This window comes from Natator depressus, chromosome 2 (genome assembly GCF_965152275.1).
Source record: "Natator depressus isolate rNatDep1 chromosome 2, rNatDep2.hap1, whole genome shotgun sequence".
Classification (NCBI taxonomy): domain Eukaryota; kingdom Metazoa; phylum Chordata; order Testudines; family Cheloniidae; genus Natator; species Natator depressus.
This window is the reverse complement of record NC_134235.1, coordinates 152,604,163-152,620,853: the sequence shown is the minus strand read 5'-3', so window position 1 is coordinate 152,620,853 and position 16,691 is coordinate 152,604,163. Positions and strand designations below refer to the sequence as shown.

Genomic DNA, 16,691 nt, shown 5'->3' with positions numbered 1-16,691 from the left:
ATAGATCCAGTTATACCAGCACTATAGGTTGTGAACCCTTCCATTTATGCTCCACTGTCATCTGATGGCTGTGTTCGTGTGTTCCACAATTTGTAAAAACTGCTTAATTGTGGGCGTATACTTAGCTGAATAGCTTAGACTAAGCTATTCATCTTCCTTATTTTAATATACTTTAGTTTCTTCCAAAATCAAGGAATTTGAAGGCCTTTTAGAGAAATTGATCTGACTAAAGTTTTGCAGATTTCATGACTCTTCGACATGCTGTATAAATCTAGGGGTCAATGATAGAATCAATCCTTTTTAGGATAAAATAATTAATATTAAAAATCCTGATTCTAAAATCAGGCTGTTAAAGTGAACATGGGTCTCGTTCTCCACTTGCAAATGGATTTTCACACCAAGATCATTCCACTGGTTTCAGTGTAGCTATTCCAGAGTTACACTGATGTACGTAAGAGGAAAATCGGGCCTGGCCCTCTGTAATTTACATGTGTAACATAAGTGGCTTCTTCATCCACTCAGCAATTTCAGGATTTAGGCTCTGATTCAGCACGGCACTGAAGCACGTGTTTATAGGATTGCCAACTTTCTAATTGCAGAAAACCAAACACCCCTGCCCCGAGGCCCCACACCCCCCTCGTTTATCCCCCTCCCTCTGTCGCTGGCTCTCCCCCCATCCTCACTCACTTTCACTGGGCTTGAGCAGGGGGTTGGGGTGCAGGAGGTGGGTGAGGGCTCCAGCTGGTGGTGCGGGCTCTGGGGTGGGGCCGGGGATGAGGGGTTTGGGGTGCAGGAGGGGGCTGGGGCAGGGTGTTGGGATGTTGCGGTGGGGGGTGGGCTCCGGGAGGGAGTTTGGGTGCAGGAGGCGATTCCCAGCTGGGGCTGGAGGAGGGGGTTCAGGGTACAGGATCCTAGTGGCGCTTACCGCAGCTCCTGGGAAGCGGCTGCCAGGTCCCTGCAGCCTCTAGATGCATGAGCAGCCAGGGAGGCTCCACACACTGCCCTCGTGCCCGCAGCTCCCATTGGTTGTGATTCCCAGCCAGTGGGATCTGTGGAGCCAACCCGCAGGACAGGGGCTGTGCATGGAGCCTCCCTGGCCACCCATGTGTCTAGGGGCTGCAGGGATCTGGCTACTGCTTCTGGGTGCCGCAGGGAGGTAGGGCAGGCAGGGAGCCTGCCTTAGCCCCAGGCCCCCGCTGCGCTGCCGACCGGACTTTTAACAGCCCGGTCGGGGGGTCGACCAGCGTTCTGGTTGAAAACTGGATGCCTGGCAACCCTACCAACCCTACCTGTGTAACATAAACATGTGAGTAGTCTTGATTCCCGTGGGACTGCTCATCTGTTTAAAGTTAAGCCTATGCCTAAGTACCTGGCTGAATCAAGGACTTAATTATTTAACAGCTCTCTTATTGGAAACATGTCTTGAAAAGGCTTGGATTAAAAACTGCCTTTTGTAACTGGAAATATCGCTTTTACTAACTGCTTTAAATAGCATCTGTTGTTGATGTGATTACATAGTTTTGTTTGTTAAATATACATGAAGGTGAAATAGCTCATTGCAACTTTTGTCAGCACTGTTGTGGTTACATTTCTTGAAAAAATGGTTTTCATGTGCAATTTTGTAAAGACCAGTGATGCAGAAGAATTTAAATGTAAAGTAATAGTGTACTTGAGGCTACTCCAAAGCTATAAAGCACATCTGCAGCCATATGACGATAAGACTTTAGATCATTGTACACTGCATGAGTAATAATCATAATCATGAATAATTAATTACAATTTTAATGCTAATTCAACCCTCCCAGCCAAAATATTCACTGTATAATATAAAATAGACCTAAAACGTAATGAAAATCATTCCAATTTTGTTAATGTTAAAAATGTATACCGTATCAACTATAGTGGGTCCAGGAGGTAAAAATGGAAAGTGAGGCGAGAAGGGTGGTAAATGTGAGGCCAGTAGTGGTCGTCCTAAAAAGCACCAGACAAATGTAATAACATTTGGGGTGCAGGACCTCATTCGTTTGTTGCTGACAACGCCCTCCATGATGCAGTGTTACATTTGGAAACCACCTGCCACATTTTGTGCTCTATCACAATCTCAATTCCCTGTACAGGCTGCCGCTTGAAATGCTGCCCAACTGGGGTGCTCCTCAGCAGTGACTGTAGCAGGCTCATCAATCTCTACATATGGCCCAGCCACCACTAGAAGGGGACAGAGCCACCCTGATTGCGAGCACCAGAGAGACAGTCTCCCTGCGCTGAGTTCTGTTGCCCAGCACCACAGTGGCCTGCAGCAGCCATAAAGAGGAATTATAGGGAAATTACTGCTCACTTCTGCAGCCCTGGGCTTGAACACGCTCACTACAGACAGAATCTCTGGGGAGTTTAGCTACCAAACTCTTAAGAACATAAGAACGGCCGTACTGGGTCAGACCAAAGGTCCATCCAGACCAGTATCCTGTCTACCGACAGTGGCCAATGCCAGGTGCTCCAGAGGGAGTGAACCTAACAGGTAATGATCAAGTGATCTCTCTCCTGCCATCCATCTCCACCCTCTGACAAACAGAGGCTAGGGACACCATTCCTTACCCGTCCTGGCTAATAGCCGTTAATGGACTTAACCTCCATGAATTTATCCAGTTCTCTTTTAAACCCTGTTATAGTCCTAGCCTTCACAACCTCCTCAGGCAAGGAGTTCCACAGGCTGACTGTGCGCTGAGTGAAGAAGAACTTCCTTTTATTTGTTTTAAACCTGCTACCCATTAATTTCATTTGGTGGCCCCTAGTTCTTATATTATGGGAACAAGTAAATAACTTTTCCTTATTCACTTTCTCCACACCACTCATGATTTTATATACCTCTAGCATATCCCCCCTTAGTCTCCTCTTTTCCAAGCTGAAAAGTCCTAGTCTCTTTAATCTCTCCTCATATGGGACCCTTTCCAAACCCCTAATCATTTTAGTTGCCTTTCTCTGAACCTTTTCTAATGCCAGTATATCTTTTTTGAGATGAGGGGACCACATCTGTAAGCAATATTCAAGATGTGGGCATACTATTGATTTATATAAGGGCAATAAGATATTCTCCATCTTATTCTCTATCCCTTTTTTAATGATTCCTAACATCCCGTTTGCTTTTTTGACTGCCGCTGCACACTGCGTGGACGTCTTCAGAGAACTATCCACGATGACTCCAAGATCTTTCTCCTGATTAGTTGTAGCTAAATTAGCCCCCATCATATTGTATGTGTAGTTGGGGTTATTTTTTCCAACATGCATTACTTTACATTTATCCACATTACATTTCATTTGCCGTTTTGTTGTCCAATCACTTAGTTTTGTGAGATCTTTTTGAAGTTCTTCACAGTCTGCTTTGGTCTTGACTATCTTGAGCAGTTTAGTATCATCTGCAAACTTTGCCACCTCACTGTTTACCCCTTTCTCCAGATCATTTATGAATAAGTTGAATAAGATTGGTCCTAGGACTGACCCTTGGGGAATACCACTAGTTACCCCTCTCCATTCTGAAAATTTACCATTTATTCCTACCCTTTGTTCCCTGTCTTTTAACCAGTTCTCAATCCATGAAAGAATCTTCCCTCTTATCCCATGACAATTTAATTTAGGTTAGAGCCTTTGGTGAGGGACCTTGTCAAAAGCTTTCTGGAAATCTAAGTACACTATGTCCACTGGATCCCCCTTGTCCTCATGTTTGTTGACCCCCTCAAAGAACTCTAATAGATTAGTAAGGCATGATCTCCCTTTACAGAAACCATGTTGACTTTTGCACAACAATTTATGTTCTTTTATGTGTCTGACAACTTTATTCTTTCCTATTGTTTCAACTAATTTGCCTGGTACTGACGTTAGACTTACCGGTCTATAATTGCCTGGATCACCTCGAGAGTCCTTCTTAAATATTGGCATTACATTAGCTATCTTCCAGTCATTGGGTACAGTAGCTGATTTAAAGGACAGGTTACAATCCATAGTTAATAGTTCCACAATTTCACATTTGAGTTCTTTCAGAACTCTTGGGTGAATGCCATCTGGTCCTGGGGACTTGTTACTGTTAAGTTTCTCAATTCCAAAACCTCCTCTAGTGACACTTCAATCTGTGACAATTCCTCAGATTTGTCACCTACAAAAGGTGGCTCAGGTTTGGGAATCTCCCTAACATCTGTAGCCGTGAAGACTGAAGTAAAGAATTCATTTAGTTTCTCTGCGATGACTTTACCGTCTTTAAGTGCTCCTTTTGTATCTCGATCGTCCAGCGGCCCCACTGGTTGTTTAGCAGGCTTCCTGCTTCTGATGTACTTAAAAAACATTTTGTTATTGCCTTTTGAGTTTTTGGCTAGCTGTTCTTCAAACTCCTTTTTGGCTTTTCTTATTACATTTTCACATTTAATTTGACAGTGTGGCTGAGTTCCCCTTTTTTTTCCTGTTCTCTTTTGTTCTCTTTGTTTCTTCTTTCCTCTCCCCACAGTTCTTCCTGTGTCTCAGTCCCATTCACAAGGGCCCCAAAATTCCCTTCCCCATTCTTCTTTCTTCCTTTCTCCAGGAGCCCCCTCCAGTTTCACTTAACATGTGTTGGGCCTGTCTGTGGGAACTGTCAGACAGCTCCTTGCAGGACTGGGGGTTGGGAACAGGGAAAAGGGCTTAAGGGAGGCTCTAAATTATATTGGCTAGAATGGTCACTCCTCCAGCTGGAGATGGCTAGAGTGTTGCACGCTTCAGCCCCATCCTCTTCCACTGTGGCCACAGCCACGGTCCATCTCAGGAATGCTGCTTATGGGTTTTTTTCTGTCCAATGTCCTATATAAAAAAAAAAATTGTAAATGGGCTTTTTACCAGTTCCGTGCCATCCAACGATTCCCTGACGTCAGGGGAATCCCTAAGTGCCCTGTTAGGGTGGCTCTCCACCCTGTTGGCACTGTCACTATGGTGCAAAGGGGTAAGAGTTGGAGTCCAGGATCTGGCCTGTGAAGTAGAGATGCCAACATTTCCAAGTAGACAGAAGACTGGATCCTGCACTCCTCAAACACTTAAACCTCTTGCTGATTGCATGAAAAGCAGAATCAGGACTATAATAGCAAGCAATATCAGTCCTTACATGAAAGTTTTTTCTCATTAAGTATTAGTGTCATTCTTCAATTGCATACAGACCAACACATCATAAATGAAAACTCAGAAATACAAATCACTAGAATAGGACGTGACTAAGGCATATTAGAGTTTATTTTTTTAAGTTGTATTAGTTCAAATAAATTCATTTGGGCAGGGTATTTTGTTTGTGATTGGGGCAGGTGCTTATATCTACTGTCATTTGCAGGGACCCCCAGGACATCCTGGACTTGATGGAATGGTTGGCCCTCCTGGAAAGAAAGGAGAAAAAGTAAGTTTAAAATCTAATGGCTCAGTTCTGTGTAAAATCTTTGTCGCTTCTGAGCTGCAGGAAGCCCTGAACAGTTGACTGAATCCAGCTCCTAATGCTTGGTAAAACGTCTGAAATGGATGTTTGAACAACCTTATAATGTCCTGTTGCATCTAGTCCTATTTTATTCAATAGATAATGTTCAAAAATTCCATGTAATTCATCCACAGAAAGGCAGAGTAATAATTGGGTTTATGCAAGTAAAGTACATGGGGCAGGTGAAATCCACCCCTCCAGCCAAGAGTGGCCTATAGCTGCAGCACAGCTCCCTGCTGCAGATTTTCCACTGCATTTTTGTGGGGCGCTAGATCACTGGAACTACTTAATTGTGGATTCTATAGTCCATTCTCATCTTCACCTTCTGCCCTGGCCTATGTGAGGGCAGGTGTAAACCACCTATATGGTGCCAATGTTGCCTACATTTGCAATTTTGTCATGAGTGTTGCAGTATTTGGTGTTTTCTTAAAGCTGGTGCTCCTGGAGCAGAGGTGGGCAAACTACGGCCCACGGGCCACATCTGGCCCGCGGTTCCATCCTGCCCGGCCCCTGAGCTCCAGGCCAGGGAGGCTAGCCCCTGGCCCCTTCCCCGCTGTCTCCCTTCCCCGCTGTCTCCCTTCCCCGCTGTCTCCCTTCCCCTGCAGCCTCAGCGCGCCGCGCCGCCAGCACTCTGGCCCGCCACTCCTGCCGGGCAGTGCAGGCAGTGTGGCTGGCTCCAGCCAGGTGGTGGGGCTGCAAGCTCCCGCTGCTCTGAGCAGCATGGTAAAGGGGCAGGAAGGGGTTGGATAAGGGGCAGCAGGTCCCGGAGGGCAGTCAGGGGACAGGGAGCAGGGGGCGATTGGATGGGGTGGAGGTTCTGGGGGGGGGCAGTCAGGGGACGGGGAACAGGGGGCATTGGATAGGCGTGGGAATCCCAGGGGAGCTGTCAGGGGGCGGGGGTATGGATAGGGGGCGGGGCAGTCAGAGGACAGGGAGCAGAGGCGGGGGTTGGATAGGGGGTGGGGTCCCGGGGGACTTTAGGGGCGGGGGTCCCGGGAGGGGGGGTCATGGGACAAGGAGCGTTGGATGGGTCGGGGATTCTGAGGAGGGCAGTCAGGGGGCAGGGAATGGGAGGGGCGGATAGGGGGCAGTGGCCAGGCTGTTTGGGGAGGCACAGACTTCCCTACTGGGCCCTCCGCACAGTTTCGCAACGCCAATGTGGCTCTCAGGCCAAAAAGTTTGCCCACCCCTGTCCTGGAGTCAAGTGATTGCATGAGAATCTCTGTTTTCATTAAAATCAAGTAAGTTTCTGTCCCTTATTGTTGCAGAGAAAATCTGGAAAATGGGACCTAAGTGCACCATAAAGGCTCAAAAAACAGAAGGCAAAGAAAAAGAACCCCAATATTTTCTTTAAAAAATCTCAGGATATTTAAGCCAGTCTCATGATTTTGTTGAGGCTGAATCATGAGTTTTGAATATTTAGGGTTGGCAATACTGTGGTACACATGGGGTGCTCTGGCCCCCTCTGTGTGGCTACTCCAGTAATCCCCACACCAAGCCAACATGGACCAGAGAGAGTTAAAATAAGTTCCTTGTTCCAGAGCTCAGGCATCTTTGGCTTGATCTTGTGTCCTTTGTAGTCAATGGCAAAGTTCCGGTTGACTTCAGTAGGGCAAGATCAGTTCCTGTGGGAGGGTCCTGAGAAGAATAAAGATGCCTGGTTACAGTAAATTAAATTAACCTGCATCTCAGATTGTCGGGTGAAAGTCTGGAGGGGAGAGGGGTTACTTGGAAGAATGCCATTTTCATTCAGAGCACGTTCCTCAGAAAGAGGGATAAAGCCAGTTGGCTTGTCTTTCGGAGCCTATTTTCCTCACTGTATGAATTTGATAAGAATTAAATTATAAATGAAGCTCTCTGCACGCTACAGTTGCTCAAAGAACAGTCAGTGCACAGCAGCAGCATCGAGTCTGCCAAATCCATTCCCATCTGTCGAGAGTAGTTTTACATGCTTCCTGTCATTCCTTTTTCTAACAACTCATTCTTTATTTGTCTGCTGTTGTTTTACCATTGGTGCTTACTCTATCGGTTGAGTGCTCATATGGTCAAAATTCCCATTGTCTGTTTGTGTAGGGCCTATAGTATTTGGCCAGACATTATATGTATTGCTATTAACTCAGCGATTTTTTCCATTCACACTAACTGTTTTCATACTCTGGGTTTCTGCCTATTCTGTAAACTGAATAGGAAGAGAATGGCAGGGAAAAGAGATGGAGTGTGAGAGAGGCTTCAGCAAAAGCTGAGTGCGGGAGAAGAACAGATGGATGTCAGTCCATTGTAGAGTACATAGGTAGGCTGACATTTGCAGTGTCTGACCTGTGCCATTCAGAGAACACCGAATACAGGAACTCTGCTTGTGTATTAAGGTTCCTATATCCCTTGTCAAACAGAGATCTGTCACAGATCGTGTGTGTATCAGAAAATCAGGTTGCTAGATTACCACAGTGGAACCATAAAAACATCTGTAGCAGTGTTAACACTCTGTGACTGGGCCATACTAACAATTTGATTGGGATCAAATCCTGCTCCCATTGCATTCAATCAGAATGTTCCCATTGACTTCAATGGGGTGAGGATTTCACCCTTGATATTTGATTCTGTGTGGTCCAAACCTCTAAAACCTGCTGCAATAATCAAAATACTAGATTGCTTCCTGTCTGCAAACCACGCTGGAAGTGCTAGTCATTTGCAGATGTAACTACTCAACTGAAGGTTGTTTTTTTTAACCAGCAGCTTTAATGCTTATTATAAACCAGCATTGTGACCTCAATAAATTCAATAACAAAGGTATTCACTGAAACCTGAATTAAGCAGAACATATATCTGTGTTCTCTATGCCTAAATCATTTAATCCTGCTTAATTAACTGGCACTGTTTTTATTTTACAGGGTGATCAAGGTCTTCCTGGTGCAGTTGGCCCAAAGGTAAAAGGATCAGACTTTGTTTATTTTGAAGTATAGCATAACAACATCCTTCAGGTATAGTGTGTCACCCATAGTTTGCATTGTATTCTGCCTATCAAAAGTTTCCTGAAAACAGTTGAAAGAAAGCAAAGATAAAGCAGATTAACAAAATGAAAATATTTGTAATATTTCAATATTTTTTTGCCCAGGGCTTGAGAATCAGGGGACTTGGGTTCTGTTCCCAGCTCTGGCTACTGACCTGCTTTGTTGGGGCAAATGACTTCAGCTCTCATTGTCTCCATTTCCCATTTATAAAATGAGGCAAAACCTACATCACAAGGATGTTGCAAATCTTAATTCAATAATTTTTGAAAAGTGCTTTGAGATCCTTGGCTGGAAGAAGTCCAGAAGATTATTATTCTGCAGCCTAATTAAATCAGTGAACATAATTTTCAGTCAAACAAATCCTGTAATTATATCTACTTGTTATAAATGTTCAGTAAAATCATATGTTGTTGCCCTTTTGCTTTAGGGAGATGCTGGAGATATTGGATCACCAGGCCCAGAAGGCCAGGCAGGTGCTGATGGGCAGCCTGGAAAGCCTGGGCCTCAAGGACCACCAGGACCACCGGGGCCACCTGGCCCAGGCTATGGGTTTGGATTTGAGGTGCTCTTCTACTAAAAGAGTTAATTGTATATACAAAGTTATTGGTTTCAATGGAAGGACAGCATACTCATTAACGCTTTTCATGTCTAACTATCTTTAAGACAAATTTGATCACACTGAATACTGTCTATAAAGTTTCTCTTCAGGTTTACTTTATTTTCTCCCAATCTACAGATAAGTTGTTCACTGTTTTTTATCTCAGTGGAACTTAGCCCTCTATTTGGCAGTAATTATTGTTCATTGGTAATTGCTTTCTTTAACTTACTTTTATACAAATATTCAGTGATCTTAATACCAACATCAGAATTGTTGTTGTGCTATAAGCTAAAGCTCTTATCACACAATTTTCACAACCACTTTAGTAGTTTATTTTAGTGTGTAAATAATTTATAGTGTAGACTTAAATATATGATGACAGCTGCTGTTGTGCATTAAACCTGAGCTTCGGGTTCTGCTTTAACATGCCAGTTTTCACATGCTATCATTTTAGAGGCCATAAGTTTGGTGTAGGCGGGTCAGTTAGGCAAGCCTAAAAGGCACAAAATACAGAAATTTGGTAGTGACCTCATGCAGTGTAATCCTGAATAGGAACATTTTCTCACAAAACCAAACAAATGAAAATTGAGACATTACATTTTATTTATGCATATAGTGCCTCCTCTGTTTTAAAATTTGAACTCACCTAGGGCTCAGTTCAGTCCTTTATCTGAAAACAGTTCATAGTGCAGAAAAATATCTGAATCTCAGCACTGTGAGTGAAACACACTGAGGTAAATTCTGTCTTCCCTTTATGGCCGACTTGGGGTAGAGGATCAGGCTGTGGTAGGGTTTCATCCATATTTTTGCTAAGGTTAAAAGGTTGGCATTTAACCTCCATCTATGCCTATGTATGGGTCACCCTCTCTCTCCCTGTTTATTTGGCTGTTCAGTTCAAGAAAGGCTCTCTAGCTAAATTTTTTTCTGTATAGGACATAATATACATCAGACCAGTAACCAAGATTAACTTTATATGAGGAATAAACAATGTTTGGCTGACAATTTGCAAACATCTTATCCAGGATAGAGTGAGGACCTTTAGAACTTGTCAGTTTTATCTGAGATATATAAATGTGGTTCCCTCAGTGTTTGCATTGTTCCTTTATACTTCCCTATACTTACTCTAGGAAATACATTGAATATGCTAAATACGGAGGTTATGTCCTTATTTAAGGACAAATTCTGATACTCTTATTCATACCTTACTCCCCAAGTAATTCTATTGAAGTCAATGGAACTATTAATGGACTAAAGCGCTACTAAACCAGAATAAAGATACCAGAATCTGGCCAGAAGATATCTCAGGCAATTCATTAGTTTTTAAGGAGCACCACTGTATTTGTTACCAGGGAACCACTTGGTTCAGGATGGGATGAGGACAGTTAGGATCCAGTTATGGCCATCCATGGTCCAAACCCCAACATAAGTCAGAGCCCCTACAGGGGGCTATGCCTTATGCCAGGTAATTAGGAACTCCAGCTAGGAACTAGGACCATCGACCCCTTGAGAGCTGGTGAAGTTTGAGAGTGCTCTGTCTCAATCCCCACATGGCCCCTGGGAAGTTGACATAGACGCCAGCTTTGCCCCTCTAGCCCAACTGAGAGGTCTCTTGTGCAGAGGGAATTTGCAGCTGGCTAATTAGGGCCAAATTTTGCCTTTTTCCTCCCCCTAAGTCTGAGTGGTGTGAAGTTGCCAGAATTGCAGGAGATAATCAGGATTGGGGCCCCATTGCATTGGCACCATACAGAGGTGTAGGAAGGGCTGGTTCCAACAACATAAATTGGCCAGCCAGCTCTGAGCTGGAATAGCAGAACTGTATTTGTTTAATCATAAGCCAGGAAGATCAGGATGATTGTCCTTTCCCCATGTCTAGCTGGAAATCCCATCTAGGAATAGACTTGCTGATCCTGCATGATCATTTTGATTCCTCCTTCTGCCATCTGAAGACAATGCTGTGCCTGTTCTCAAGTTGGTATGCCAGTTTCATTAGGGCAATGCTAGCATTTGGTTGGCAATCTGTTTATTGCCCTAAGCATGTCTCTTCTGCAAAGCACTGCTTTCAGCACTTGATAGCAGCTGTTATTAATTATGTGCCAAAACTGAGCTGCACTGGGGAAAGAAAGAGACAGGGTTTGCTGGCCCTTGTGCTTGCCAAAAGAACAGTCTGTATTGCAGAAGGTACCTGGTAAACCTAATAAAAACACATGAGTCTCAAAAATGACAGTGTGTTATATAAAATAGGCATTAGGCACGGTCTTCGATGGAAAAATATTGCCACAAGGAGACCAATTAAAGCGCAATGGAGGCCAGGCGAAGGAACGTGCAGCACAAGTGCATTCACCTTGGGAAGTGAGCAAACAGCTAAACAGTTCAAAGCTCATCATCTCAACAGAGATTTCATTTGGTATTTGATGCCCTTTGACTTACAGTTTGTGGAAAGAAGGAAAAAAGGGCTCCGCAGCATTCAGCTTTACTTTTCTGCCCTGATGCTGTGGAGTATAAGTGAGGTAGAAACAGACTGAGAAAAAGTGTTGCAGTCTCCCCTGTTGCAAAATTGGCACGTATCTAAAGAAAATGCACATTTCCTCGTAATAGAGATCTGCCCTCTGCTTCAGAGAGCCTTTCTCCATGTATGGACATTGCTGTTCTCTCAGCTCATGCTCATTTCAGTGAGCCATGTGAATCGCCTTTTGCATCCACAGTAATTGCAGGCAGGAGCCCAATGTTCAATTGTGAGAGGAAGAAATAACTTTAGTTCTTGAATCATAATTAGGCTGCTTGGCAAAATGCCTCCAGAGCCTCCTTTGCCAGAACAGATATAAATGTTTAAGCAATTTAGCTTTGAAAATTAATTACAATACGCACAGCTATACAAAGCAGCATAATGCTTTGAGATAGTTAAATGACAAAACACAAATCCTACACCAGAATTTAAAGTATTACAAAGTACTCTTGAAAATGGAAAGTTGCTTTCACTCCATTCTCCTGTTTTTTTCAATGTGAAATAATGCGGAAGGTTGATAAAGTGACAAACCTATCACTCTGCGAGGTTCTCAGTTGACACAAAGGATCACTGTGCTGTTCCCACATTTGAATATAGCTCACCTCTAATACTTAACAATGAACTGACAGAAAAATGGTTTTGGAGAAAAATTTAAAGTATATTTGTTTTTTCTTCAATGTCTTTGCTTTTTAAGATTCAAGTGAAAGTCCTGATGTAAAATGGATGTGAGGGTAAAATATAACATTTATTTATTTTTATTCTTTCCTCTTTCATGATAGGACATGGAAGGGTCAGGGAGCATCAGTTTGTTGAGTGAACCCAGAGTTCCAGGATCAAGAGGGCCAAATGTAAGGTTTTTGGCTTGGTTTTTTATTTAGTTTTCAAAACAAAAAAAAAATCATTTGAAATATACTCCTCCCATTTTATATTCTGTCTGTCTGGAAGACTGGAAGACTTTGGGTATTTTAACTAGTCCATCCATATTATATTATTCTGAAATATGCAGAGCCAGTCTATTCTTTCTGTCTTAAGAAAAATGTGGAGTAGAGGACCCCGATCTGTCTCTCACAGGTGAAATCTGGAGTGATTCTACTGGTTTTGATTGAGTAGCTCTAGATTTATGTTGCACTAAATTATCAAGGTTGTTGCCCAGAAAATCTGTATAGTTTTCATGTAATTTTTTGGGACAGTTGATTAGTTTATATATTTTCTGATCTGTTACAGTTTTAAAAGTTTATGGGATAAAGTGCAGGATTTTTTTCACTATCTCCTTATCTGCTCCTTTCCGTTAGCCTTAATACATACTTTTTTCTTACTGAAACATTTTAAAAAACCCAAAATACTTCTCCTTCCTCCCTTTTTTTCCGCCAGCCCCACTATTCAAGCTGCCTAGTTATGCAACCTTGATTTTTAAATTAACAAACTTTTCAGGAGAAAGAATTATTGTGTAAAGGTCAGTGAAAGGGTCTGCTCAAAGTGTAGGAGCTGTCAAAATAAAAATAAAAAATAAAAAACCCCAAACAAACAGTGTTAGGCTGTATAGAGAATGAGAGAGGAAATAATACTGAAGATTATTATAATGCCATTACTCAAATCTATGTGTGTCCACACTTAGAATACTCCTATCAGATCTGGTCATCCTGTCTCAAAAAAGAGGTATTCAAAAGAAAGGGGTCCAGAGATGGGCAATAAAAAGGATTAGAGGCCGGGAGAAGGTTCTGCATGAGGAGAGATTGAAAAGATTGAGAGTGCTTAGTTTAGTGAGGAGATGAATAAGAGTATACATGACAGTGAAGTATACAAAATAACGAGGAGAAGGTAAATATACCCAGTTTCATAACTCAACGTTAAGGGAACAGTCAGTGAAGTTGAAAGGCAACACATTTAAAACAGAGAAGAAAATAATCATTTTACACAATGTATAGCCAACCTGTGGAACTCACTGCCACAAGAGTGAAGTCAAAATATGGTCAGGATTCAGAGTGATTGGACATTTATACAGATAATAAAAACATCTCTAATTACATTAGCTAGGATACAATCCTTTTTTAGAATGAATGTGACACTCTTATGTATCCTGGCATAAGCCAACCTGTGACTGATTTCCCCTCTGGGTTGTTTATTCCACAACTGTCCACTAATGTGTTTCCTGCACCTTCTTTGAAACATCTGGAACGGCCCACTGTCCGTAACAGGATACTGAACTAGACAGACCACTGCTCTGGTCTGGAATTTCAATTTCTATGTTCTTCTTCTAACTCCCCATGTATCTCCTATAATTTAGCTTTTACCCCCTCTATTCCATTTAAATTTGTTTTACAGAGGTCTCGAATGACCAAGTGCTGATTGTCTAAAAGCCTCTTCTTCTGTCTCATACTCCTTTATCCTTTTTACTCTGCAGCCTTTGACATTGTAGACTTCAGTATCCAGGGTCACTGTCTGCCTACTGTGACCACTTCTTGTTCATAATCTCCAAGATACAAACTCGGGGAGTTTGTGAAAACTCTCCTACTCCCTCTTCCATACCCCACAGGCTGGATTCCTTTATTTTCCAAAATTGCTTTCCTGACTTCTAATACTTTTTTGCTGTTGTGCTGTTCTGTAAACTCTGTGAATTCAAAATGAACAATTAAATGAAATTGACACAAATTCACTGTTTCACTAATGTTCAGGAGCAGACTCAGACATGCTTTCCATAGTGAAATGAAAGTAAGTTTTTAAAAGGGCAGTTCAGTGCACCACCATATGTGGTACCTCAGCTATGATTGGCAGACCTGTGAAACACACCACTTGGAATGACACACTGGGTTAATGTTCTAGCCTTTCACTCTCAGAGACCTAGCTATAAATTCTGAGTTGTAGGTCACGTAGAATAATTAATCAGGGCATTTGTTTATATCACAAAGCCATCATGTGTTTGGGCATAATAGGATGTTTCTGCTTAAAAACAGTTGAAGACTTGAAGAGTAGGGGATATTGCAGGTGGGGACTGAAGTGGACTGAGAATGCTGCACATACCTGCCCTCCCTGTGCTTGGTTTCACAGCTGTGTTAGTTGCTCAGTTTCATGAGCATTGCACCAATAAAAACAAACACGGGACCTAGCGGTTATGTAGGCTTTTTCCCATTCTGATGTAAGCTGTAGAGTTCTGCACAGAGTTCACATCACAGACAGTTGGGGTTTTTCGGCATATTTGAGCCAGATTCACTCTGCCTAGAGCAGGAAAGTACCAAATGCCCCTTACTGAGCCAGTCAGGGCTGGAGCATGGTATTGTTTCCTCCATCACTCTCCCTAGAATTTTTGCCAGTCTGAGCAACTCTAAAATCTATCAGGGACTCCACTGGAGTGCTCTCAGTCGGGGTGCACTGATCAATGTGTTCCCAGCCACCTTGGTCATGCCTTCATTATAGCAGTGCCACCCACGATTAACACTGTGCTACCTGGTGGAGGGCAGGTTTCTGCCATTTCCCACCACCACAGCTGCCCTCTTTGCAGACTTTGCTCCTGTGCATTCTCTCTGTCCGAAGCCAGCATAACTATGGGGGAAGGGACCTGGCCCCCCAGCCTGGAGAGATTGCTGAATGCTGGAGCCAACCCTGTGTCAGGGGCCAGTTTTAAAAGCCAGTGGCTGAAATGATCTGATGCTTCACTGATGATGCTGAAACATCACTTGACCCAGGTTTCATTTTAAGAGAGTGCATCATCTCTTTATATTCTGTTTTAAACAATAAGAGTAGCCAAAACTATCGTATTTCAAAAATAAAAGCCGCAGCCAGACAGCTGAAATAAGCAAGCAGCCAAAACTTGCCCCTTCTGAATTGCCTACATGACACCTTTACTCGAGTTGCTTTCGGTGCAGGTGCTATTTCCAAGTTAGTCTGCTGTAGCCAACAGATAACATGTTTTATTGATTTTGAACAAAACTCTGAAAGTTTGCTTTCCCTGTTGTCCACATTTGCTTTCCATGCCTTGGGTCAATAAAGCAGACACCCACTTCCTTCTAATCATGAAAATGATTTCAGATATTTGCTAATACTGCAGAAAAGCTTTGCCATCGTGAGCTACTTACATCCTATAAAACCGCTAGAGGTTTCTGCCTGTGTTAAAAAGAAGATTGTCTGCTTCTAAGAGGATTTTAATTAAAACAAGCTATTAGGAGGTACATTGGGTTTGTTTGTACCTCATCTGTTCTGTCACAATCTCTTTAGATGGGATTGTAATTTCTGAAAGAGACATTGAACAAAAGATTCATATTATCATTTTGTGTGTAATTTATAGCAATAATTATAAAACAGTGACAATCTGCTGTATAGTTTATATAAATCTTTAATTCAACCTTGTATTAAGAATTGGTAGTTCTGTTTAAAGCGGTGGTGCCAAGTATATGTGGTGAAGAGGGCTGAATTCTGTTTTTAATTATAGTCCGTGGGCTAGGCTATAATTTTAGGGCTCTCTACTCTTCCCTCCCACGCCCAATATTAAGGGTTGAATATAGCTTTTATGTAGTACTTAAATATTTAATTAGGGTTGTCGATTAATCACAGTTAACTCACGCAATTATCTCAAAAAAATTAATTGCAATTAATCGCAGTTTTAATCATACTGTTAAACAATAGAATACCAATTGAAATGTATTAAATATTTTGGATGTTTTTCTACATTTTCATATATATTGTATTCTGTGTTGTAATTGAAATCAAAGTGTATGTTATTTTTATGACAAATATTTGTACTGTAAAAATGATAAAAGAAATAGTATTTTTCAATTCACCTCATACAAGTCGTGTAGTGCAATCTCTTTGTCTTGAAATTGCAACTTACAAAAGTAGATTTTTTTTTTTGTTACGTAACTGCACTCAAAACAAAACAATGTAAAACTTGTCTGAGGGTTTGGCTGAACAAGAAGTAGGACTGAGTAGACTTGCAGGCTCCAAAATTTTACCTTGTTTTATTTTTGAATGCAAGTTTTTTTTACATAATTCTACATTTGCAAGTTCAACTTTCATGATAAAGAGATTGTACTACAGATTGCACTACAGTACTTGTATTAGGTGAATTGAAAAATACAATTTCTTTTATGTTTTTACAGTGCAAATACTTGTAATCAA

General features: G+C 42.2%; 1 protein-coding gene across 5 annotated transcripts in view; it reads left to right on the top strand.

Annotated features, from left to right (window-relative positions):
- Window positions 1-16,691, top strand: part of COL15A1 (collagen type XV alpha 1 chain) — a 270,398-nt gene that overhangs the window by 174,629 nt on the left and 79,078 nt on the right. For all 5 annotated transcript variants that reach the window (XM_074945147.1, XM_074945146.1, XM_074945144.1 and 2 more), the window contains 4 exons: window positions 5,336-5,398; window positions 8,362-8,397; window positions 8,909-9,043; window positions 12,362-12,430. In XM_074945147.1, coding sequence (XP_074801248.1) covers window positions 5,336-5,398; window positions 8,362-8,397; window positions 8,909-9,043; window positions 12,362-12,430 — 303 coding nt within the window. The remainder of the gene's footprint in view (window positions 1-5,335; window positions 5,399-8,361; window positions 8,398-8,908; window positions 9,044-12,361; window positions 12,431-16,691) is intronic.